This window comes from Bos mutus, chromosome 22 (assembly GCF_027580195.1).
Source record: "Bos mutus isolate GX-2022 chromosome 22, NWIPB_WYAK_1.1, whole genome shotgun sequence".
Classification (NCBI taxonomy): domain Eukaryota; kingdom Metazoa; phylum Chordata; class Mammalia; order Artiodactyla; family Bovidae; genus Bos; species Bos mutus.
The window spans coordinates 7867447-7893033 of NC_091638.1; the positions used below are offsets into that span (position 1 = coordinate 7867447).

Genomic DNA, 25587 nt, shown 5'->3' on the forward strand with positions numbered 1-25587 from the left:
CCCAGAATGATGTTTGGCCAAGTCACAGACTGGCTGTCTGTGACCCAGTCATGTTGACCATGACATTAATCATCATGAGTTCACCCCTTGTCAACTTGCACCCATAGGCATGTCCTTAAACCATACTTAATCTCCACATAAAGACAGTACGCACTCATGATTCCGCCTACTGTGATTCAGCTATCCAGTGTACAACCAAAAACACGCTTAAGCCCCTCCTCAGAAGCAGAGGCAAAGTCCTAGAGTGATACTCATTCTTGCTGACGCTCGGCGCCTTCAGCACGTGAATGCAGAATTGAAAGAACTTTACTATGATACAAAGTCAGTACATCTCATATCACACAGAAAGGGGAAAAGACAGGAAAGACAGAAAAATATTTGTTCTGTACACACACAGTCATAACAAAATAGGGAGAAAGTACAGCCATTACAGTCCTAATCTCTATAACTGCTCACGTGGTCAGACTTGGCACTTACAGCTACCTTCTGCCACACATTCTGCATTCTTTCTGTCTTCAGCAAGCCCCTCAGCTGGTCGTGGTTCCTTACTTGGTGGACTGACCCAAACTGCCATTCCCAAAGCCATGAATAGTCCTCTTTGGACTGGCTTCAGTTTCCCGTTGACTTTAATCCTAGGGCATATTAATACTGAGAGACATCCCAAGGGATTTCCTGTATTTCAGACATTCTCTTCCTTAGTTCATGGAAGAGTAGTCACTAGCACAGTTATTGTGAATATTAAATGAGCCTTAACAGATACAAGAAAGTATTAAAATCATGCCTGAAAAAGTGGAAGTGTTTAATCAGTGTTCTCATATATCTGCCAGTACCCAGTCAAAGTTACCTTTTCAAAGCAAATGTGTTTAAATAGGGGATTGCTGAGAAGAAAGAGGGGTAGATTTTAGGTTGCATTTTCATATTTTTAGAGTAGTACTGTTTAGCTTAAATAGATTTTCTTTTTTTTTTAAGCAATGTTGTTTTAGATCTCTGCCCAGCAGCCAGTGTTGCCATAGCTGGCCTCAAAAAGCCTTTAGAATTTGTGGAGTAGCCATGAGCCCTGGCTCAGGGAGGCCTACCTCCAAGAGAGTGTGTAATTTTTAAAAAGACTTAATGTTTTAACTGAAAACGTTTTTTCAGTGCTTGCAGTCCCTTTATACACTAGGAGCAGAAGTGGGGTGTTGGAAGAATGTTCTAAAATATCGTCTGTTACACCTGGAAATACATATTTAGTTCCTAAACTTCAGGTTATTTTGCTGTTAGATAAGCAGCATGAATAAGATTTTTTCCAACTTTCTCCATTGAAGGGTCGAGTGGTGGAAAACATCTCAAAGCGATGTGGTGGGTTCCTGAGGAAGCTGAGCTTGCGAGGGTGTATTGGCGTTGGCGATTCCTCCTTGAAGTAAGTCAGTCCACTGTGACTCAGTCTGTCATAGCAGCTTTTAGCTGGCATTCTCATCAGCAAAAATAAGCCAGGCATATTATTTGCTTTTCTTCTGTTGGAATCTTCCTATGTAACTTGCATAGAGTAATGAGAATATCATGATTTTGGAGCCAGCAGGCCTGAACTAGAAACCAAGAGCTCCAGTGTGGTCAGAGGTGTGGCCGTGGGGCAGGCTACTTCACTTTGCCGTCAGTTCTCTCATCTGTAAGAGGAGGCAGTTACAGCTCCTTCATGGGAATGTCATAGGTGTCAAGTAACATGTACACGGTACCAGGCATGTAATCATACTAGTTCACTTCGCTTCTCTTCGTCACTTTCCCATCTTCCTAGGTGCCTTCTCAGAATCATGGCTACCTTGTTGTATGCTGCTGCTGCTGCTAAGTCGCTTCAGTCGTGTCTGACTCTGTGCGACCCCATAGACGGCAGCCCACCAGGCTCCCCCGTCCCTGGGATTCTCCAGGCAAGAACACTGGAGTGGGTTGCCATTTCCTTCTCCAATGCATGAAAGTGAAAAGTGAAAGTGAAGTCGCTCAGTCGTGTCTGACTCTTGGTGACCCCATGGACTGCAGCCCACCAGGCTCCTCCATCCATGGGATTCTCCAGGCAAGAGTACTGGAGTGGGGTGCCATTGCCTTCTTTTCCACCTTGTTGTATAAATTATACTAATTAACAAAATAATTCTTTCAAAAACTTCTTTACCATAACCTGGGATTTTGCTTACCTGTAATGAGATATGGTTATCACATTCACTTTATTCTCATTAGCAATATACCCATCCAGCCAAATGCTTGCCCACCTCTTCCTGGATAGCCGTTATTTATTGGAAATGTTATTTCTCCACTGTCAAGGACACGTGCTTTGAGCTTTTTTGAGACAGGACGTAATTAAACCTGTATGTCTTTACCCTTGTGGCCGCTGGTGGTGTTTGAGGTTGGCTAAATTAGGACACACACACTGCCCCTTAGAATCTGGGAATGGTCTTTGCCTCTTGGAAGCTTAACCATACCATAGCATAGTCAGTCACAGACCTCCAGTGAGAATGTACAGTGCGTAGTGATTACAAATACTAGAATTTGTAATTGAAACATCTGCTGCGCCATTGGAAGAAAATCAATTCATGATATCTTCTAAGGATCAAAACACTTCGTCTGTGTTTTAGAACACAGAGGTGGGTTTTTTATTGTTAATCAGAAAATTCAGATCATCAGAAAAATTGTGTGCTTCTTCAAAGGCTTTGTAAACCAGTGCAATAGATTGAGTCTGTTTTAACAGGAAGCTTAAATATATTTTAGCCACCTGATGTGAAGAGCTGACTCATTTGAAAAGACCCTGATGTTGGAAAAGATTGAAAGCAGGAGGAGAAGGGGACAACAGAGGATGAGATGGTTAGATGGCATCACTGACTCAATGGACATGAGTTTGGGTGAACTCCGGGAGTTGGTGGTGGATAGGGAGGCCTGCTGTGCTGTGGTTCACGGGTCTCAAAGAGTCAGACACGACAGAGCGACTAAACTGAACTAAATGTACCAAATAGGTCCTAAGATAACTTAGACCAGAAAACATAAATCTGATCGTGTTTCCACTAAAGAAACTAAAAGTGAAGATGTGGATTGTCTGTGGGGACGTCAAAGAAACACATTCTCCTCGTGGCACTTGGAATAGAGCCATGGGTAACAAAACTCCTGTAAGGCTAAGAATGTTACTGGTTTACCATGAATTTTAGAGCAGAAATCTGTGTCAGTATCTATATAAATTGTTAACGTGTGAGGCCAGATCACTGTGAGAAATAATGATAAACATAATCAAAGGATCCTGACTGGAGGAGAGTTTTGTTATGCTGTCAGGGTTTGGTTGAAAGCACCTAGCACAGCCTCGGCCTCTGTCCTGCCCTCACCTGTGTGTTCTTGCTGTGGCATGAGGGGTGCGGTTTGTTTACAAGTGTTGGTTGAGCTTGTGCTATACCAAGTACTGATTGAGGCACTGGAGATACAGTAGTAATTATAGTAGATTGAAATTTGATTCTAATGGGTCTTGTGTATCTGTTCTCTGTAACTCCTGCTCCATCATTAGATACGAAGTCCTGTTGATTTTAAATATTGAGATTTAATTGCACTACAATGAACTGTGCATCTTTAAAGTATACAGTTTGATGTAGTGTAGATTATGCATATACCCATGAAACTAGCATTGTAATCAAGATAATGAATGTGTTCATGTCCCACAGAGTTTTCCTCATGTGCCTTTGTCATCCCCTTCCTCCCAGCCCTTCTCTACTTCAGCTCTAGGAAGCCCCGATCTGCTTTCTGTCACTGTAGGTTAGCTTGCTTTTTCTAGAATTTTGTATTTTACAGCATGCACTCCTTTTTGCCTGGCCTCTTTAACTTGATTGTTTTTGAGAGTCACCCATGTTGTTACGTGTGTCGGTAAGTTTTCATTTGTTTTTATTGATAGGGAGTGGTCCACTGTATGGCATATAATGCATTTTATTCATTCATCTGTTTATGGACATTTGGGTTTTTCCAGTTTTTACCCATTACACGTAAGGCTATCATAAAGGTTTTCATGCAAGATGCATGCCATCATTTTTCTTAGGAGTAGAATGGAGTAGATCATTTGATAGGTGTGTGTTTCACTTTTTAAGAAACTTCCAAAATGTTTCTCGAAAAATTGTACCATTTTACATTCCCACCAGAAGTGTATGATGCTTCCAGTTCCGCTAAGTCTTTGCCAACACTTGGTGGGTCAGTCTTTGTCATTTTAGCCACTCCTATGGATGTGGACAGTGGTATCTCATTGTGGTTTTAGTTTGCATTTCTGTAATGACTAATGCTGTTAAGTGTCTTTTTATGTGATTTTTGCTCTCCATTTATTTTCTTTGCTGAAATGTCTGTTCTAATATTTGGTTGGTTGGTTGTTTTTTTTTTTTTTTTTTTTTCCCGTTAGATTGTTTATTGTCTTACCATTGAATTTTGGGCGTTCTTAATATGTTCTGAATATAAATCCTTTATCAGATATGTTTTGCAAATTTTTTTCCCCAGTCTGTGGCTTACCTTTGTATTCTTTAACTGTCTTTTGAAGTTTTTCATTTTGAGGTAGGTCAGTTTATCAGTATTTTTCTTACGAATCATGCTTTTGGTATTACATATGAGATCTTTGCCTAACTCAAGGCCTTAAAGGTTTTCTCGTATGTTTCTAGAAGTTCTGTAGTTTAGGCCTGTGATCCATTTTGACATGGTTTTTTGTGTATGGTGTGAGGTTTAGGTTGATACTCATGTTTTATCTGTGACATTCAGTTCTTAGCACCATGTGTTGAAATGACCACCCATTTCCCACCAAATTGCCTCTTACAGTTTTGTTAAAAATTATTTGTCCAAATAATTACGGAACTATTTCTGTACTCTCAGTATTTCCCATTGATCGAATTGCCTATCTTTACAGCAGACGCACTGTCTTGATAACTATAGCTTTATAATAAGTCTTGAAATCAGGCTTTCTTAGTCCTTGAACTTAATTATCTTTCAAACTTGTTTTAGCTGTACTAGGTTAGTGGCATTTCCATACAAATTATGGACCCATCTCGTCAATTTCTACAAAAAAGCTTGCTGGGATCCTGATTAGGATGATGGTGAATCCATAGATCAATTTGCAGAGACTTGACATCTTAGAAGTACTAAGCCTTTCAACCCATAAGCCTGGCTTATCTCTCCTTATATTTAGGTGTTTTTAAAATTTCCCTCAGTGTTGTATGAAAGTAGAGAAGGTTAGCACTCCCCTTGACAAGGATGGAAGAGGCTCTCGGGCCTGACAACACGCATACGGTTAAGGCATTGCCACCTACTTCGTGGCATCTAACCACTGTTTTTGAGTGAAGTAAGCCAGAAGGAAAAACACCAATACAGTTTACTAACGCATATATATGGAATTTAGAAAGATGGTAACAATAACCCTGTGTACGAGACAGCAAAAGAGACACTGATGTATAGAACAGTCTTCTGGACTCTGTGGGAGAGGGAGAGGGTGGGAAGATTTGGGAGAATGGCATTGAAACATGTAAAATATCATGTATGAAACAAGATGCCAGTCCAGGTTCGATGCACGATACTGGATGCTTGGGGCTAGTGCACTGGGATGACCCAGAGGGATGGTATGGGGAGGGAGGAGGGAGGAGGGTTCAGGATGGGGAACACATGTATACCTGTGGCGGATTCATTTTGATATTTGGCAAAACTAATTAGGTAAAGTTTAAAAAATAAAATTAAAAAAAAAAATAAAATAAAATTTCCTTCAGTATGTTATGGAGTTTTCAGTGTACAAATTGTGCACATCTTTTGTCTATGTATCCATAAGTGTTATGACATATTATTGTAAATGACATTTTAAATTCAAATTTTGATCATTCATTGTTGTAAATAGAAATATAATTGATTTTTAAACATTTTTTCCATTAAAAAAAAAAAATGTTGTTTACTTATTTGGCCACACTGGATCTTAGCGGAAGTGTGTGGGGCCTGTTAGTTGCCGTATGTGAACTGTTACAAGTCATGCCACCACGTAGGGTCTAGTAGTTCTCTGACCAGGACTCGAACTCCAGCCTCTGCATTGGGAACATGGAGTCGTAGCCACTACACCACCAGGGAAGTCCTCGAAATATGATTGATTTTTGTACATTAATCTTTTATCCTGCAACCTGAATAGATTCACATTAGTTTTAGTAGTTTTCTTTGTTGATTACTTTGGATTTTCTTTGTAGACAGTCATGCTGCCTGTAAATGAAGATAGTTTTTTTTTTTTCTTTTTTAAGGAAGATTCATTTATTTATTTATGGCTGCGCTGGGTCTTTGTTGCTGCATGCGGCTTCTCTCTAGTTGCAGAGTGGGGGCTCCTCTTCTTTGCAGTGCCAGGCTTCTGGCTGCAGGGGCCTCTCTTGTGGTGCACAGGCCCTAGGGCGTGCAGGCTTCACTCCTTGCAGCACATAGCCTCAGTAGTTGCGGCTTGCAGGCTCAGGAAGCGCTGGCTCGGTAGTTGTAGCGCCCGGACTTCTTTGCTCCATGGCATGTGGGATCTTCCTGGACCAGGGATTGAACCTTTGTCCCCTGTGTTGGTAGGTGAATTTGAAAATAATTTTTCTTGTTTTTCAATCAGTGCATTTTCTTTTTTTTTAAATTTTATTGGATTATAATTGATTTACAATATTGTGTTAGTTTCAAGTGTGTGGGAAAGTGATTCAGTTATACCTGCATTCATTCATTTTCAGATTCTTTACACATCAGATCAGATCAGATCAGTCGCTCAGTCGTGTCCGACTCTTTGCGACCCCATGAATCGCAGCACGCCAGGCCTCCCTGTCCATCACCAACTCCCGGAGTTCACTCACACTCACGTCCATCGAGTCAGTGATGCCATCCAGCCATCTCATCCTCTGTCGTCCCCTTCTCCTCCTGCCCCCAATCCCTCCCAGCATCAGAGTCTTTTCCAGTGAGTCAGCTCTTTACATGAGGTGGCCAAAGTACTGGAGTTTCAGCTTTAGCATCATTCCTTCCAAAGAAATCCCAGGGCTGATCTCCTTCAGAATGGACTGGTTGGATCTCCTTGCAGTCCAAGGGACTCTCAAGAGTCTTCTCCAACACCACAGTTCAAAAGCATCAATTCTTCGGCGCTCAGCCTTCTTCACAGTCCAACTCTCACATCCATACATGACCACTGGAAAAACCATAGCCTTGACTAGACGAACCTTTGTTGGCAAAGTAATGTCTCTGCTTTTGAATATGCTATCTAGGTTGGTCATAACTTTCCTTCCAAGGAGTAAGCGTCTTTTAATTTCATGGCTGCAGTCACCATCTAATGAGTAGAATTCCATGTTATACAGTAATTCTTATTGGTTATCTATTTTATATATAGTAGCGTGTGTGTATGTTAATCCCAAGCTTTTAATTTATCCCTCTCTCCCACATTTCCCCTTTGGTAACCGTAACTTTGTTTTTGAAATCTGTGAGTCTTTCTGTTTTGTAAATAAGTTCCTTAGTATCCTTTTTTTTTTAGGTAGATTCCATAAATGAGTGAACACATGTGATATTTACCTTTCTCTGTCTATCTTGCTTCACTTAGTGTGATAATCTATAAGTCCATCCATGTTGCTGAAAATGGCATTATTTCATTCTTTTTTATGGCTGAGTAACGTTTCATTATATAGATACACTACATTGTCTTTATTCCATTGTCAGTGGACATTTAAGTGGCTTCCATTTCTTAGCTATGGTAAATAGCACTGTGATGAACATTGGGGTCCATGTATCTTTTCAAATTATGGTTTTCCCATACATAGAGTGGGAATAGGATTATTGAGTCACATGGTAGTTCCATTTTTAGTTTTTTAAGGAACCTCCATACTCCATACTCATCTCCTTTAGTAATTGTGCCAGTTTGTATTCCCACCAACAGTGTAGATTCCCTTTTCTCCATACCCTCTCCAGCATTTATTGTTTGTAGACTTTGTTTATACTGGCCATTCTGACCAGTGTGAGGTGGTACCTTGTTGTAGTTCTGATTTGCATTTCTCTGATGGTTAGTGATCCAAAGAAGAAATTGCCAACATCTGTTGGATCTTAGAAAAAGCAAGAGAGTTCCAGAAAAACATCTACTTCTGCCTTATTGACTAAGGCCTTTGACTGTGTGGATCACAACAAACTGTGGAAATTTCTTCAAGAGATGGGAATACCAGACCATCTTACCTGCCTCCTGAGAAATCTGTGTGCAGGTCAAGAAGCAACAGTTAGAACTGGACTAGGAACAACAGACTGATTCCAAATTGGGAAAGGAGTACATCAAGGCTGTATATTGTCACCCTGCTTATTTAACTTATATGCAGAGTACATCATGTGAAATGCCAGGCTGGTTGAAGCACAAGCTAGAATCAAGATTGCCAGGAGAACTATCAATAACCTCATATATGCAGATGACACCACCCTTATGGCAGAAAACGAAGAAGAACTGAAGAGCCTCTTGATGAAAGTGAAAGAGGAGAGTGAAAAAGTTGGCTTGAAACTCAGCATTCAGAAAACTAAGATCATGGCATCCAGTTCCATCACTTCATGGCAAATAGATGGGGAAACAATGGAAACAGTGAGAGACTTTATTTTGGAGGGCTCCAAAATCACTGCAGATGGTGACTGCAGCCATGAAATTAAAAGATGTTTGCTCCTTGGAAGAAGGGCTAAGACCAACCTAGATAGCATATTAAAAAGTAGAGACATTACTTTGCCGACAAAGGTCTGTCTAGTCAAAGCTACAGTTTTTCCAGTAGTCATGTATGCATGTGAGAGTTGGACCATAAAGAAAGCTGAGCACCGAAGAATTGATGCTTTTGAACTGTGGTGTTGGAGAAGACTCTTGAGAGTCCTTTGGACTGCAAGGAGATCCAACCAGTCCATCCTAAAGGAAATCAGTCTTGAATATTCATTGGAAGGTCTGATGCTGAAGCTCCAATCCTTTGGCCACCTGATGCAAAGAACTGACTCATTGGAAAAGATCTTGATGCTGGGAAAGATTGAAGGCAGGAGGAGAAGGAGATGACAGAGGATGAGATGGTTGGATGGACATGACTTTGAGCAAGCTCCAGGAGTTGGTGAAGGACAGGGAAGCCTGGCGTGCTGCAGTTCATGGGGTCACAAAGAGTCGGACACAACAGAGCAGCTGAACTGACTGATGTTTAGTGATGTTGAGCATCTTTTCATGTGGGTATTGGTCGTCTGTATGTCTTCTTTGGAGAAATGTCTATTAAGATTCTGCCCATTTTTTGATTGGGTTGTTTGTTTTTTGTTGTTGAGTTATATGAGCTGTTTGTATAATTTGGAGATTAAGCCCTTGTTGGTCACATCATTTGCAAATATTTTCTCCCACTTCTTAGGTTTTCTTTTCATTTTTTTTTTAATTTTTAAATAATGGCTTTCTTTGCAATGCCAAAACGTGGACATTTGATTCAGTTCTGTTTATCTTTGTTTTTATTTCTATTGGCTTGGGAGACTCACCTGAGAAAAACATTTAGGTCAGAAAATGTTTTGCCTGTGCTTTTGGAAAGGATTTTTATGGTGTCATGTCTTATGTTTATGTCTTTAAGCCATTTTGAGTTTATTTTTGTGCATGGCAAGAGTGTGTGTTCTAACTTCATTGATTTACATGCAGCTGTCAAACTTACCCAACACCCCTGAGGAGACTTTACCCATTTTATATTCTTGCCTCCTTTATCAAAAATTAATTGGCCAGCAGTTCAGTTTAGTTGCTCAGTTGTGTCTGACTCTTTGCCACCCCATAGATTGCACCACGCCAGGCCTCCTTGTCCATCACCAACTCCCAGAGTTGACTCAAACTCAACGTCCATTGAGTCAGTAATGCTATCCAGCCATCTCATCCTCTGTCATCCCCTTCTCCTCCTGCCTTCAATCTTTCCCAGCATCAGGGTCTTTTCCAGTGAGTCAGTTCTTCACATCAGGTGGCCAAAGTATTGGAGCTTCAGCTTCAGCATCAGTCCTTCCAATGAATATTCTAGACTGGTTTCCTTTAGGATGGACTAGTTGGATCTCCTTGCAGTCCAAGGGACTCTCAAGAGTCTTCTCCAACACCACAGTTCAAAAGCGTCAGTTCTTTGGCACTCAGCTTTCCTTATAGTCTAACACTCACATCCATGCATGACTACTGGAAAAACTGTAGCTTTGACTAGACGGACCTTTGTCAGCAAAATAATGTCTCTGCTTTTTAACATGCTGTCTAGGTTGGTCATAACTTTTTTCCAAGGAGCAAGCATCTTTTAATTTCATGGCCGCAGTCATCATCTGCAGTGATTTTGGAGCCCCCCAAAATAAAGTCTCTCACTGTTTCCACTGTTTCTACATCTATTTGCCATGAAGAGATGGGACCAGATACCATGATCTTAGTTTTCTGAATGTTGAGCTTTAAGCCAACTTTTTCACTCTCCTCTTTCACTTTCATCAAGAGGCTTGTTAGTTCCTCTTCACTTTCTGCCATAAGGGTGGTGTCATCTGCATATCTGAGGTGATTGCTATTTCTCCCAGCAATCTTGATTCCAGCTTGTGCTTCATCCAGCCCAGCGTTTCTCATGATGTACTCTGCATATAAGTTAAATAAGCAGGGTGACAATATACAGCCTTAACGTACTCCTTTTCCTATTTAGAACCAGTCTGTTGTTCCATGTCCAGTTCTCACTGTTGCTTCTTGACCTGCACACAGATTTCTCAGGAGGCAGGTCAGGTGGTCTGGTATTCCCATCTCTTGAAGAAATGTGCACAGTTTGCTGTGATCCGCACAGTCAAAGGCTTTGGCATAGTCAGTGAAGCAGGAGGAGATGTTGGCCACAGGTGTGTGGGTTACTGCTGTGCTCTCTGTTCCGTTGATCCGTATGCCTGTTTCTGTACCAGTACCACGGTGTCTTCATTGGTGTGGCTTTGTAGTGTTTCCAGAATCTGGAAGAGTTATGCCTCCTACTTTGATTTTATAGCTCTGCTTTGGCAATTCTGGTTCTTTTATTCCTCCATATAAAATTTCAGATTATTCTAGGTCTGTGAAAAATGTCATGGGTCATTTGATAGTGATTGCATTAAATCTGTAGATTGCTTTGGGTTGTATGGCCATTTTAACAATATTCTTCCAATCCAAGAACATGAGATGGCTTCCATTTCTCAAGGGTCTTCTGCAGCACTGCAGTTTGAAAGCATCAGTTCTTTGGCACTCAGCCTTCTTTATGGACCAACTCTAAGTCTATAGAGTTTTCTATATGTAGTATCCTGTCATCTGCATGTAGTATTTTACCTCTTCCTTTCCAAATTGGAAACTTTAATTTCTCTCTCTTGTCTGATTGCTGAGGCTAGGACTTCCATTAATATGTTGAATAGAAGTGGTGAGAATGGATATCCTTGTCTTGTTCCAGATTTTAGCAGGAAGGCTTTCAACTTTTCTACTGTTGAGTATTATATTGGCTGTTGGTTTGTCATAAATAGCTTTTATTATATTGAGATTCATTTCCTGTATACCTACTTTGGTGAAAGTTTTATCATGAATGGATGTTGAATTTTGTCAAATGCTTGTTCCTCATGAGATGATCATGTGGTTTTTTATTTTTCTTTTGTTAGTGATGTGTATTACATTAATTGATTTGTGTGTATGTTGAGCCATCCTTATGAACTTGGGATGAATCCCACTTGGTCATGGCGTATGATTTTTTTTTTTTTTATATGTTGAATTGGTTTGCTAATATTTTGTTGAGGATTTTTACATCTATATTCATCAACAGTATTTTCCTGTAATTTTCTTTTATGGTGGTATCTTTGGTTTTGGTAGCAGGGTGATGGGCTTGCCTTGGTAGCTTAGCAGTAAAGAATCTGCCCTCAATGTAAGAGATGGGGGTTCGATCCCTGGCTTGGGAAGATCCCCTGCAGAAGAAAATGACAACTCACTCCAGTATTCTTGCCTGGGAAATCCCATGGACGGAGGAGCCCAGCAGGCTGCAGTCCATGGGGTCACAAAGAGGCACCATTTATCCGCTAAACAACCACAGTCAGGGTGATGTGGCTTCAGAGCATGTCTTTGGAGTTCCTTCCTCCTAAATCTTCTGGAACAATTTAAGAAGAAATGTGGTGTAAGTTCTTTGTGTGTCTGGTAGAATTCGCCTGTGAAGCCATCTGATCTTCCCCTTTTCTTTGTAGGGAGTTTTAAAATTACAGATTCTATTTCACGCCTAGTGGTGAGTCTGTTCAGATGATTTCTTTTAGATTCTGTTTTGGTGTGCTGTAAGTTTCTAGAAAGTCGTCCATTTCTTCTTGGTTTTATTGATTTTTTTTTTCCTGCTGTTTTTTAAATCTCTACTTTATTTCCTCCCTGATCTTTATTATTTCTGTTCTCCTGAAGTTAGGTCTTTTTGTTCTTCTTTTTCTGATTCTTTTAGGTGGTCAGTTAGGTTGTTTATTAGAGATTTTTCATCTTTTGAGGAATGCCTGTATCACTATGAACTTTGCTCTAAGAACTGCTTTTGCTACATCTCATAAAGTTTTGTATGGTTGTGTTTTCATTGTCATTTGTCTCAAGGTGTTTTTAATTTCCCTTTTGGTTTCCTCATTGATCCATTGGTTTTTTAGTAGAGCGTTGTTTAGTCTCCATGTAATGGTTGGGTTTTTTAACAATTTCTTTTCTTGTGGTTGATTTCTTGTCCTTTTTTTTTTAGGTTAATTTGTGCTTTTATTTGCCAGTATAATTCAACTGTAGTGGCCTGCAAACATTTTTGGTCTAAAAAAATACATTTTACATCAGTCCAACAAAAACACAAATGTATAAAACATGTATACGTATGTAAAAGTGAAATAAAAATTTTGCCATAAATGTCTACCCTGAGTATTCTTTTTGAGACTTTTTTTTTTTAAGCAGTTTTAGGTTTAGAACAAAATTGGCAGAAAGGTACAGAAATTCCCCATATACCCTTGACCCTCACTTGCATAACCATTATTAACAGGGTGGTACTTTTTTTTTTTTTTTAAACCAAGAATGAAATGTATTGAGCCATCATACCCACCAGAGTGCACCATTCTCCTTTGGGTTCGCTTTAATGAAGTGAATAGTGTTGGGTGTTGTATTTTAGACAGAAGTATGATGACGGACATCCATCCTTATAATGTCATTCAAAGTATTTTCACTGCTCATAAAAACTTAAACACTCTGTCTCCTCTCTCCCAAACTCCTGGCAACCATTGATCTTTTTATTATCTCCATAGTTTTGCCATTTACAGAATGGCATGCAGTTGGAATCTATTTTTACGTTTTTCTTTCTCCTTGAAAAGAGAGGTTCAAAACCTTTATGTCTGCAAGACTACTCTTGGTTTTACTGGTTTTTTTCCTGCTGTTTTTTAAAATTTCTACTTTATTTCCTCCCTGATCTTTATTTTTTCTGTCCTGCTGACCTTAGGTTTTTTTGTTCTTCTTTTTCTTTTAGGTGGTAGGTGAGGTTGTCTATTAGAGATTTTTCATCTTTTGAGGAATGCCTGTTTCACTATGAACCTTCCTCTAAGAACTGTTTTTGCTACATCTCACAGATTTTTGTTTGGTCCATCCCTGCCCATGCAGGGACTGGACAGACTCTAGGTGGCGAACTCCCCCACTGAACACTGCAGCTTTTCTTATAATGTTGAGCCCTGTGGCAGCGGTCCTGCCAGCACTCACATGCGGATGCAGGGATGTGTGTTGGCTGTTTGCGTGTAGGAAGGTCGCAGGTTTTGTGCCCTTTGTCACGGTGAAACCTGTGGGTGATTCACAGTGTTGTGCCATTGTGGTCAGAGAAGATGCTCGGCGTGATTTCCATACTCTCAAATGCGTTGAGGTCAGGTTTGTGCCCTGGTATGTGGTCAGTCCCAGGGACTGTCTCATGTGCACCGGAAAAGAATGTGTACTCTGTGTTTTTTGTTTGTTAGTTTCGGGATATAATATCCTGAAAATATCAATTAAATCTATCTGTTCTGTTGTGTCATTTAGGTTCTCTGTTGCCTTATTGATCTTCTGTCTAGAAGATCTGTCCCTTGATGTCAGTGGGGTTTTGAAGTCTCCTACTATTGTAGTATTCCCATCAGTTCCCCCTTTCTGTCCATTAATACTCGCTTTATGTACTTGGGTGCTCCTATATTAGATGTATGTATGTTGACCAGTGTAAAATCCTCTTCTTGTATTGATCTCTTTATCATTATTTTGTGTCCTTCTGTTTTGCTTTACAGTCTATTTTGTTTGATATAAATGGTGTAACTCCAGCTTTTTTGTTACTTCCATTTGCATGAATATCTTTTTCCATGCCCCCACTTTCAATCTGTGAGTGTCCTTTGCCCTAAGATGGGTCTCTTGTTGGCAGCAGATTGTAGGCTTTTTTTTTTTTTTAAATCCAGTCTGCCACTCGATGGGTTTTGATTGGAGTATTCAGTCCATTGACATTTAAGGTAATTATTGATACATATTATTCATTGCCAAATTAAGCCTTGTTTTCCAGTTTGTTCTTTGTTTTTCCTTGGTTTTACTCTTCTTTCTGTGGTGTGATGTTTTCCTTGTTTTTTATGCTTGTGTTCTTTTCCTTTTGGTTTTTGTGGCTTTATTGTAAGTTTTTGACTCATGGGTGCCTGGTTTTTGAAGTATGTTAATACCTTCTTATATCTGCTTGCTGTAGACTGATAGTCACATAGGCTCAAACACATTCCCAAAAAAAAACGGAGTCTACATTTTCTTACTCTCCTTGCCCGTATTTTATGATTTTGGGGTCCTGTTTTACATCTTCATGTTTATCCTTTTGCTGTTCCTTCTATTTACTGTTGGTTTCACAAACAGTTTTTTTTTTCTTTTTTATCTGTGTGTTGCTAGTTTAAGTAATTTACTTTCTGATTATGATTTCCTCCTTTCTATATCTTCTTGCTTCTTTTCTATTTAAAGAAAATCTTTCAATATCTTTTCCTTCTATTCTAAATGATAATCTTGGTGGGTAGCTAGAGTATTTTGAGACTGTGAATATATTTTGCCCTTCCCTTCTGGCCAGCGGTGTTTCTGTGGTGAAATCAGCCCATAGCGTTATGGGGGTTCCCTTGTAATGAACTTTTTCTCTTGCTTCTTTAGAATCCCCTTTTATCTTTAACTTTTGCCATTTTTATTATAATATGTCATGGTATGGGTCTGTTTGAGACCTCCGTGCTTCCTATATCTGGATATGTATTTCCTTCTTTAGCTTTGGGAAGTTTTCAGCCCTAATTCTTCAATATATTTTCAGTCCCCTTTGTCTTTCTCCCCTTCTGTAATCCCTGTTAGGTATATTGGCACGCTTCAGACTCTTCCATAGGTCTCTTATATTCCTTTTTTTTTTCATTTGCTCTCTAATGTGTTGATTGGGTAATTTCCATAATTCTTTCTTCCAGATCGCTTATTCTTTCTTCTGCCTTATTCGTCCTGCTCTTCGTTGCCTTTAGCTCAGCTGTCATCTCACCAGTAAATGTTTCTTGGCTCCGTCTGGTTTCTAGTTCCTTTTCCCAGTAGCCTGCATTTCTGTAGGTAGGCTTTGTCAGTCCCTTCAGCATTTCATTACCTCCGTTGTGGCCTCGCTGTCTGTCCGTCCGACTGAAGAGGTCCGCTTCACTGTTCCTTCAGGGGAATTCTCTTGGCCTTTTAACTGGGAGTGGCTCCTCCGCTTCTTCATTTTGCTTGTATTTCTCTTTTTCTGTGAGTTTAGGAGAAACAGTTATCAACTGTGGTCTTGGAGGGCTGTTTTTGTGTGGGCGTGCTCCTGCCTAGCGTGTACGGGTTTAATGTTTGTTGGCGTGAGGGCTGTTTTTAGTTTGGGTGCTTGCGGTCTTTCCTCTGTGTGTGCTGGCTGTTAGCCCTGGAGAGGGGTGTGCGGGAACACGGCCCGTGCACTTGCCCGGAAGGCAGGGGAAAGCGGCTGGCTCCTGGTTGCGGGACCCTAGGTGGCGGTTACGTGTGCTCCCAGGAAGTCGGGTGGGAGTTGGTGCCTGGTCGTGGGACCCTCTGCAGCAGCAGGGGTCTGTTCCCGCCTCTGGAGCCCAGGATGGCAGCAGGGCGGCTCACACCCACCCCTGGAACTCGTGTTGCCAGTGCCCTGCTGCCTGAGAGCTCCTGCAGAGGATGCTCCTCAGGCGGCCCACCCCTCTCCTCCTGTGCCCCCAGCAACGGTGCCCTGCCTCTCTGGAGGGCCCAGGCCTCCCCCAATGCTCCCCCGACTGTGGCTCACCACACCCAGCCAACCCCAGTCCTCCCCAGGCCTGCCCTCTGACGCCTGGGCCGAAGCACCCACCCCCTCCCGCCCCAGCAGGAGCGGCTCAGGCTGGAGGGAGCCAGGCGCACTGGCCTTCTCTGCTGTGGCCTCTGCAAACCTGTTCCTGAGTTCTCCTCCAAGGCTCCCTGCCTGTCCCAGCTGATCTCCCCACTGGGAGGAGACTTCCCAGTGTGTGGAAACCTTCCCTCTTTCACAGCTCTGTCCCAAGGGCGCCAGTTCTGTCTAGATCCCTTTGTCTCTGTCTCTCTTTTGTGTGTGTGCTGCCCAGTTGTGTGGAGATTTTCTTGCCTCTTTGGAAGTCAGAGGTCTTCTGCCAGTATCCAGTAGATGTCCGGTGAGATTGTTCCACATGCAGATGTGTTTTTGATGCATGTGTGGGAGAAGGTGAGCTCCACGTCCTGTCTCTCCGCCGTCTTGATCCCATCACCCATAATTTCTTAAAATACATTCTCAGCCCCTTCCCTTTTCTCCTCTGGAGTCCCAGGTACGTGTAGATTGGCGTGCTTTATCGTCATTCATAAACCTCATGTGTTGCTTTTCAGTTTCTTTTCGTTGGTCTTTCTTGTCCGCTGTTCTGTCTGGGTGATTTCAGTTCTGTCTTCCAGATCACTTATTCATTTTTCTGTTTCACTTTAGTGTGCCATCCATTGTTTCTACATTGGTTTTGGTCTGCTTTTGAATGGTTTGTCTTTATAGTTTCTAGTTCCTTGTTACAGTGACCTTGCATTTCTCTCAATAATCTTTCTGAATTCCTGTGTCATTTTTATTACCTCCTTTTTGAACTTGGAATCTAGTGGATACTCTGTTAGGGCCTGCCTCTTGTTTTTTATTTGTATTTCCTTTTGCTTGTCCTCAGTCTGCGTTGCTGCACGTAGGCTTTCTCTAGCTGTGGGGAGCAGTGGCTCCTCTGGTTGCAGCGTGCAGGGGCTTGTGGCCGCGGCTCCTCTTGTTCCAGCGCGCGGGCTTCAGTAGTTGGCGGCGCCTTCACGCAGTAGCTTGGCGTACAGGCTCAGTTGCCCTGTGGCGTGGGGAGTCTTCGTGGACCAGGGATCGAATCCCTGTCCCCTGCTTTGACAGGTAGATTCTTAACCACTGACCTCCCAGTACCAGAGAAGTTCGATTTCTCTTGTTTTAATTGGTAGTGTTTTGCTTTTTTATTTTAGTTAACTTTCTCTGTCTCTGTGAATTTAGGAGAAACAACTGTCCACTGTGGCTCTGAAGGGCTGTTTTTCTGTGGGAGCATCTGTGTAAACTGTTAGGTCCAGAGGTTTTCGGTGTGAGGGCTGCTTCTGGTATGGATGCCAGCCACCTCTTTGCTCAGAGTGTGCTGTCTGCTGTCTCCTTGCTAGAGGGAGGTGATGGTGTGCGTAGCGTCTGGAGCCTGCACTCCACGTGCAGTGGGACTTGCTCTTCGCTCCGTCATTGTCTCTGTCGAGGGCAGGGCCTGCTCCCCAGCGGTGGAGGTGGAGGCTCTGAGGGTCTGGTTCCGTCAGGCTCCATTGTTCTGAGTGTGTGTCCTGCACCAAAGGAGCTGATCGAGGAAGCAGGTGGGGCTTGCGGTCACAGCAGCCCTGTGTGCACCTGTGTAGGCATCGGCGGTTCTGCTCTGAGGCAGCCTGGGGTCACACAGCTTTCTCTGTTGTGTTTGTCCCAGATCCAGTGCAAGGCTGGGGTGTGGGGTAGGCTAGGGCTCAGGACTGCGGCATCGTGGCTGCAGGAGTTGAGGTATCTGGGCTGCCCCCTGAGATCTGGGCTGCCTCTCGGCAGTCTTCTCCCAGGGCCTGTCCCAGAGGTAAGCTGCGGTGTGGAGCCGGTGGAGACTTGCTTGCTGTGAACTGCCGCCCAGGGCCTGTCTCCTGGGGTCAGCACTTGGGTGCTGCGCTAAGTGCTCCCCAGCTAGACCCGCGCCCGCTGTGAATGCTGACCGTGGGTTCCGTGACTCCGCCTGGATCCCACTCCAGGTGTGTGTGTGACTAGCCCGACCCAGTCTTTAGCTAGACCCGCGTCTCCACCGGGCTGTGCAGTGGGCAGGGCTGGGGTGTTTGCCCCTTCAGACTGGGAAGTGCCTGAGGCAGCAGCCACCCATGTGAGGCCCTCTGCCCTGATGGTTGGCACGCTCCTCACGGATACAGCCTAGGCTTCTCCAGCCTCTGTCTCCCTCTGGGATTCCCCGCAGGCAGGTGGGCTTGTCTCCTGGGGCGGGACCCCAGGCCTGGGTTGCTAATTGTGAGGCAGCTTGCTCCCTCCCCGGGGCAAGGGGTCCAACCGCGCGGACCTTCTCGTCCTCACAGGTCCCAAACCTGGTCGCCCCACCTGCCTTTTTTGTCCTTCCCAGTTATGTGGATATTTTTCTTGTAGCTTTCGTTGTGTGGTTCAGTTTCCTGTGAGTTACTCCTCACGTAGATGCATTTTTGGTGTGTTCATGGCGGGGTGAGCGCCATGTCCTCCTCCTCCGCTGTCTTGACCCCCTTTTCTTATGTCGGTTGGTTTTCGAATGTTAAACCAGCCTTCCACCCTTCAGACAGGTCCTTGTTGAGTTGTCCTATACTGCATTTTTACACGTTGTTGGATCCTATTTGCTGAAATTCTGTTAAATTTTTTCTTATATTTGTGAAGGATGTTGTTCTGTGGTTTTCTTGTGATGTTTTTGTCTGGTTTAATTATCAGGTTGTGATCATTATAATTTTAATTATAGCCTTACAGAATGAATTGAAATCTGTTTTCTCCTCTCCATCTTTCTTGAAAAGTTTATGTAGAATTTGTGTTGTTTTACCTTACTTGGTTTGATAGAATTCACCATTGAGGCCTGCTGCGCCTGCTTGTTTTTTATGGAAGGGTTTTAACTATAAATTCTATTTCTTTAATATATATAGAACTTTTCCAGTTTTTTATTCCTTCTTGAGTTAGTTTTGGTATAGTTTTTGCCTTTCAAAGATTTTGTCCATTTCGCCTAAGTGCTTGAAGTTTTTGCAAAAAGTTGTGAATAATACCCTCTTGCTATCATTTTTTTTTTTTTTTTTTATTGCTATCATTTTAATATCTAAAATCTGTAGTGATAGTTCTTTGTTTCTGATTTCGGTAATTTACCTTTTTTTTTTTTTTTTTACTATATGAAAGTAATTGCTATATCTAATAAAAATCACAATGATTTTCAGTGTCTATTGCAATATATATATATATATTCTTTGAATTTTTATTAACATTAATACCAATTTTTAAAGAGTAAAGATGAGTAAATTTCTCTGATAGTTGTAATATTTGTCTTTTTATTCCTGGTCAGCCTAGCTGTGCTGTGCGTAGTCATGTCCGACTCTTTGTGACCCCATGGACCTCATGGACTCTTGGCAAGCCCACCTGCCGAGCTCCTCTGTCCATGGTGATCTCCAGGCAAGAATACTGGAGTGGGTAGCTGTTCCCTTCTCCAGGATTTGTAGGATTTGTAAGTTTATAATTTTCATGAAACTTTTGGCCATCACTCCTTCTGATTGTCCTGCCCCACACAAGCTCTTGTTCTTTAGGGACTCCAGCCGCATGTTCATTAGGTTGCTTGAAGCTGTCCCACGGTTCTTTCATGCTCTGTTCTATTTCTCTTTTCTTTCCATATTTCTTTTTAGATACTTTCTGTTGCTATGTGCTTTAAATTCACTAATCTTTTCTTCCACAGTGTCTCAGTTCAGTTCAGTTGCTCAGTCGTGTCCGACTCTTTGCAACCCCATGAATCGCAGCACGCCAGGCCTCCCTGTCCATCACCAACTCCCGGAGTTCACTCAGACTCACGTCCATCGAGTCAGTGATGCCATCCAGCCATCTCATCCTCTGTCGTCCCCTTCTCCTCCTGCCCCCAATCCCTCCCAGCATCAGAGTCTTTTCCAGTGAGTCAACTCTTCACATGAGGTGGCCAAAGTACTGGAGTTTCAGCTTTAGTATCATTCCTTCCAAAGAAATCCCAGGGCTGATCTCCTTCAGAATAGACTGGTTGGATCTCCTTGCAGTCCAAGGGACTCTCAAGAGTCTTCTCCAACACCACAGTTCAAAAGCATCAATTCTTCGGTGCTCAGCTTTCTTCACAGTCCAACTCTCACATCCATACATGACCACTGGAAAAACCATAGCCTTGACTTGATGGACCTTTGTTGGCAAAATAATGTCTCTGCTTTTGAATATGCTATCTAGTTTGGTCATAACTTTTCTTCCAAGGAGTAAGCGTCTTTTAATTTCATGGCTGCAGTCACCATCTGCAGTGATTTTGGAGCCCCCCAAAATAAAGTCTGACACTGTTTCCACTGTTTCCCCATCTATTTCCCATGAAGTGATGGGACCGGATGCCATGATCTTCGTTTCCTGAATGTTGAGCTTTAAGCCAACTTTTTCACTCTCCTCTTTCACTCTCAATCTACTGTTAATCCCATTTGTACATTTTCATCTCAGTCATGGTGGTTTTCCTATTAAAAGTTTAATTTGTGTCTTTATGTCTTTCATGTCTCTGTGTAACATGCTTAATAGACATGAGATGTTTAATTAACATCTTCACTGCAGCTTCAAAGAAGTGTATTGTGCAGAACACAGTTGTGGTAACTTTTACCGCCTTTGTCTGCTGTTTCTGGGCTTCCCGCGTGGTGCACTGCAGTGGTAAAGGACCTGCCTGCCCCGGCAGGAAAGGTGAAAGACATGCAGGTTTGATCCCTGGGGTGGGAAGGTCCTCTGGAGGATCTAAGTATTCTATAGCATTCTTGCCTGGAGAATCCAGACAAGAGAATCCCATGGACAGAGGAGCCTGGTGGGCTACAGCCCATGGGGTTGTACGAGCAGGACGCAGCTTAGCACGGCACCCCTCGCTGTGTCTAGCATCTGTGTCAGTTCTGGATGGCCTTACTAGATTGAATTTTCTCTTCATTATGGATATATTTTCCTTCTTATTTGAATGGATGGTAATTTTTTGTTCAATGCTAGACATTGTGAATATTATTTAGGGTACAGAGTATTTTTGTATTCTGATAAATATACTTGAGTTTTGTTCTGAGATGTAGTTGAGTTACTTGGACATAGTTCCTTTGAACTAGGAGATCTTTTTTTGTTTGTTTTTAATAGGTTGGACCGAAGCAGTGGTTATAGGGACGGTTGTACTGCTCTTCCGAAGCACGACGCTTCTCAGTACTCTGTGCGGTGCCCCACGCGTGATGCATTTTCACTCTTGTCCCATGGGCATGGGTACTCTTACTCACCCTGGGTGAGCTCTGGCTTTGTCCCCTTAATGCTTCTCATTGAGTCCTTCCCTGGTTTGGGGTGATTTGCACACGCTGCTGACTAGTACTCTGCTGAATTCTTGAGGGAACCCTTTGCAGATCTCTGGAGTCCTCCCCATTCCCATACTCTTCTTCTCTGATCACTCTGACAGCCATGGTCAGACATTTGACTCCATACACTCAGATCAGGGAGTCCACTAGGCTCCAGCTGGGTTCCCTTTACCTACACCACTGCAGAGCAGAAAGAGCAGGTAAGATTGATGCGTGGTTTGAGGCCAGGTTTTGGAGACCTTTGGGTACTACATGGAAGCATCAGGACTCAAGCCTGTAAGATACACCGAAGCCATATTTCAAGGAAATGCAGATGACCTAAGCAAGTCCTTGCTGTATATGTTAAGGAGTAAGTGGCGAGTTAGGGGTGTTGCTTCTGGCCATGCTGCCAAGCCCAAATCATTGAGGGCATCACCCTTCATGACTCGGTGTCCTCACCAGTAAAGGGTGGGCCTTGATACTGATCGATTACTGGCCCTGTCAGTGGCCAGAGATGGTTCCTCCGGAAGGGCCCGTGAAGGGCCAGCACAGCACAGCACAGCACAGGAGGGACTCGACCCCTTCTGTTGCTGCCGGCTGATTTCTCTGTAGATGAGAGCTGGGAGCCCGACCTCTGCTCTCAGACAGCTGCCAGAGGCTGAGTGAAGGAGCGTTTCAGCTGATACGCAGTCTATCTAGGGCTTTGCTTCTCCAAGTGGTGTCCCCAGAGCAGCAGCACTGGCATTACTTGGGAACTTCTTGGAAATGGCAGACTCCCAAGCAGTCTGCCTCGATCCACCAGCAGACTTCTGCGACGACAGGAACTCAGCTGTTTCCTGTGATGGTCAGAATTCGAAGGACACTGGTAGCTGCGGTCAACAGTTACATATTATACACTTAGAAACTTAAGAGAGTAGATCCACCATAAATTAAGCTTTTGAAGAGCGTTGTTCTCAATGTGAATGGTTCCACATGCCCTCTGGTGGCTGCCTCGCAACTTGCAGGGAGTTTTAGAAATGTTTTCTCATTTTAGGACCTTTGCACAGAACTGCCGAAACATTGAACATTTAAACCTCAATGGGTGCACAAAGATCACTGACAGGTAATACCAGAAATCACTTTGGTGACTGATAGACCCTGGGAGAGTGAGGGGAGGGAAAGGTGGTTGAAAATACCTTTAGCCCGCCTGTCCTTTTTCAGCACGTGTTACAGCCTTAGCCGATTCTGTTCCAAACTGAAACATCTGGATCTGACCTCCTGCGTGTCCATTACAAACAGCTCCTTAAAGGGGATCAGGTAAGAGTGCCTGTCAGTGGCGGTCACGAGCAATACCCAAGGCTCGAGCATCCTGGTGTTTGAAACCTTCCTTCGGTCCCCCTGCGGCAGGAAGTGGGCGGCTCAGGTCGGGAGGTCTCTCCCGGGAACTGGTTGTGGGTCTCTGAGCTCAGAGATGTGCCTGCGCTCTCCGTGGGATGGACTGCACAGGCGCGGCTGTTTCCTGATCTCCCAGCGAGGGCTGCCGGCACCTGGAGTACCTCAACCTGTCGTGGTGCGACCAGATCACCAAGGACGGCGTCGAGGCGCTGGTGCGCGGCTGCCGTGGCCTGAGGGCCCTGCTGCTGAGGGGCTGTACGCAGGTACCCGTCCGCACGCCCGGCTTGTCTGCGCGCGCGTCACTGGGGAGCCGGGGCCCCCTGTCCCCCAGCCGGCTCCACCTCTTCTGTGTTCTCCGCTATCGCAGCTAGAAGACGAAGCTCTGAAGCACATTCAGAATTACTGCCATGAGCTCGTGAGCCTCAACCTGCAGTCCTGCTCCGTGAGTAGCATGCCTTTCCTTCGTGCTTCCTCCAGGGCAGGTTTGGGGGTTGAGGGGTCGCCACTCCCTTAGCTCACATCTCAAGTCCTTCTGTGACCCACCGCTTCCCACAGATGAAAGAACAGGAACCTAAACAGAAAGGCCAGTGCAGAGCCACGAACATTTCCCCTAAAAATAGCAGAGATGGGAGTCTTGATTTATTTGAAGGTATCAAGGATGCCATGAACGAGTCACTAACCTGAGCAGTTCTGGGGAGGTCTCAGTGTTATATCTTTGCTTATAAGCTGGGAGTGATGGCACCTCTCATGGTGCCTCAGTGCATAAAAGGAAGTAACAGGTATGAAGAATAAAGGGTGAGGTGTGATTTGCATCAGTGCATGATCAGCCTGTGAAAGATGATTGGTTTTTTCACTGTTGTCGATAATTGAGCATTGAAGAAGATGCTTGCTGCAGCCAGCTGGGTTTCTCAAGGAGAATGTCATTTTTGAGAAAATTAAATGAAATCCCTTGTATTTGGCATTTAGTGAGTGAATCATAAATCTTTTAAGTCCCTAGTGATGGGAGATAAACCAGAAACTATCTTATGAGGAAATACTGACCTTAGGAGACAGCGCCATTCAGAAACAGGACCTTGAATCGCATGTAGGATGGCACTGGTAGGGGACTGAAGTCTGACATAAACGTACATGTTTATAGTTACAGAAACTAGTGTATTTAAATAAAGACATTCAATCTTTATAGCTAAATTCGTAGAATTTAAGCCATTTATCAATAATTTAGTGATTTACTAAACCATTTCAGGAAATATTATAAATATACACATATATGATTTATACAATAGGTATCTTTTAATTAGCAATAATCTGTAGAAATCCAACCAAAAATTAATGTTACTTAACCAGGCAAATCTCATGAGCTGTTTGTTAAATCTGATTTTTAACACAAGTTTATGAATTTTTCCTGGAAAAAGACTCTGAGTAGGAAGTGGAATTTTAAAATTTTACTGTTTGTAATGCCTGAATATTTTAAAGCTGTGCAGAGGGAACATAAATACCTGTCTTCCCTGTACTTAACCTTGTTTTGGTTGCACTGTCAGGATGAACGTTAAGTCGCGGGTAACCCCGGGCAGTCGGCGGGCGGGAGGCTCCGCGTGGCGCCCCGGGCCTCTGACAGTGCGCTTGGCTCCGCAGCGCGTCACGGACGACGGCGTGGTGCAGCTGTGCCGGGGCTGCCCGCGGCTGCAGGCGCTCTGCCTGTCCGGCTGCGGCAGCCTCACTGACGCCTCCCTGACAGCCCTGGCCTTGAACTGCCCCAGACTCCAGTGAGTGCACTCTGAGGGCCTGGGGCCGAGCAGGGGGCGGGCGGGGGGCTTCTCGCAGCCGGTGGAATAGGAGGCCTGGAGGCAGCGGTTGAGTCCGTGGCTTCTGTCAGATGAGCTGAGACGGGACGGAGCGTGCACTGGCTCCTTTGGGGCTGTCTGGAGGGCGTCACTCTGTCCATCCCCAGGGCACCTGAGTCTGCATTTCCTGATGGGCATCACTCAGGTGCCCACCCGTTTGGCCTCGTCCTGCCATTACTTTGACATGTGAGTGATCTGTGTGAGCAGAGGGGCAGTGAAAATACATTTTAATTGTTTACAAGTCAATACATACTGGAATAATAGCGAAAAACAAGAGCAGTCGTGTGCTGGTATTGTGGGAAGATCCCTGTATTTACTGCCCTGTTTGGAGTGGGACTCCCTGAGCCTCAGTTCTGTGTCAAAGAGTGGAGTAAACTCAGCACTGTAAAGCAGACTCTCCTTTTGCGTGGTTAACCCGCTGCTCCTGTGTCTCCCCCGCACTCCGCACCCCAGGATCTTGGAGGCCGCCCGATGTTCCCATCTGACTGATGCGGGCTTTACGCTTCTAGCTCGGGTAAGACAGGTGTTACCAAACCAACCAGCCTCTCAGCCACCTCCCTCCAGAGCAACTCGGAGTGTGCAAAAAATGGCCTTCAGCAATGACAGGCCCCAAGTAGAATAGAGTCCTCGTGGGGCTGGGGGGTGCGTTCCTTATTTTCTCCCTTGGGCCCGGGAGCTGGGGGTTCTATACCAGGAGTGGGGGCCTGGCCCTCAGTCTCACTTTGTCAGGCGGGGCCACAGTGGAAGCAGCCTCCTCCCTGCGGGAGAGCCCTTCCTCACAGACCCCGACTCTCGTCTCAGCAGCATCCCTCAGCTGTGCCGGGCTCTGCCTCTGCCCCCCTCTCC

The 25587-nt window shown here is 43.9% G+C and overlaps 1 protein-coding gene and 1 non-coding gene across 7 annotated transcripts in view; both read left to right on the forward strand.

The window, feature by feature from the left end:
* The window catches only part of FBXL2 (F-box and leucine rich repeat protein 2), an 84732-nt gene that overhangs the window by 44301 nt on the left and 14844 nt on the right, over window positions 1–25587 (forward strand). For 3 of the 6 annotated variants that reach the window (XR_011461924.1, XM_070359506.1, XM_070359508.1), the window contains exons 5-11: window positions 1305–1399; window positions 22560–22628; window positions 22727–22822; window positions 23037–23163; window positions 23268–23342; window positions 24533–24663; window positions 25195–25255. Coding sequence is in view for 5 of the 6 variants with exons in the window: in XM_070359506.1 (XP_070215607.1) it covers window positions 1305–1399; window positions 22560–22628; window positions 22727–22822; window positions 23037–23163; window positions 23268–23342; window positions 24533–24663; window positions 25195–25255 (654 nt within the window). In the remaining variant the exon portion in view is untranslated. Of the gene's footprint in view, window positions 1–1304; window positions 1400–22559; window positions 22629–22707; window positions 22823–23036; window positions 23164–23267; window positions 23343–24532; window positions 24664–25194; window positions 25256–25587 lie in introns of all 6 variants that reach the window. The other 3 variants (XM_070359511.1, XM_070359509.1, XM_070359510.1) reach the window with 2 other exon arrangements.
* Window positions 5180–5305, forward strand: LOC138984797 (U6atac minor spliceosomal RNA). The gene has a single exon (XR_011462083.1). It is a non-coding gene; the product is annotated as a U6atac minor spliceosomal RNA (small nuclear RNA).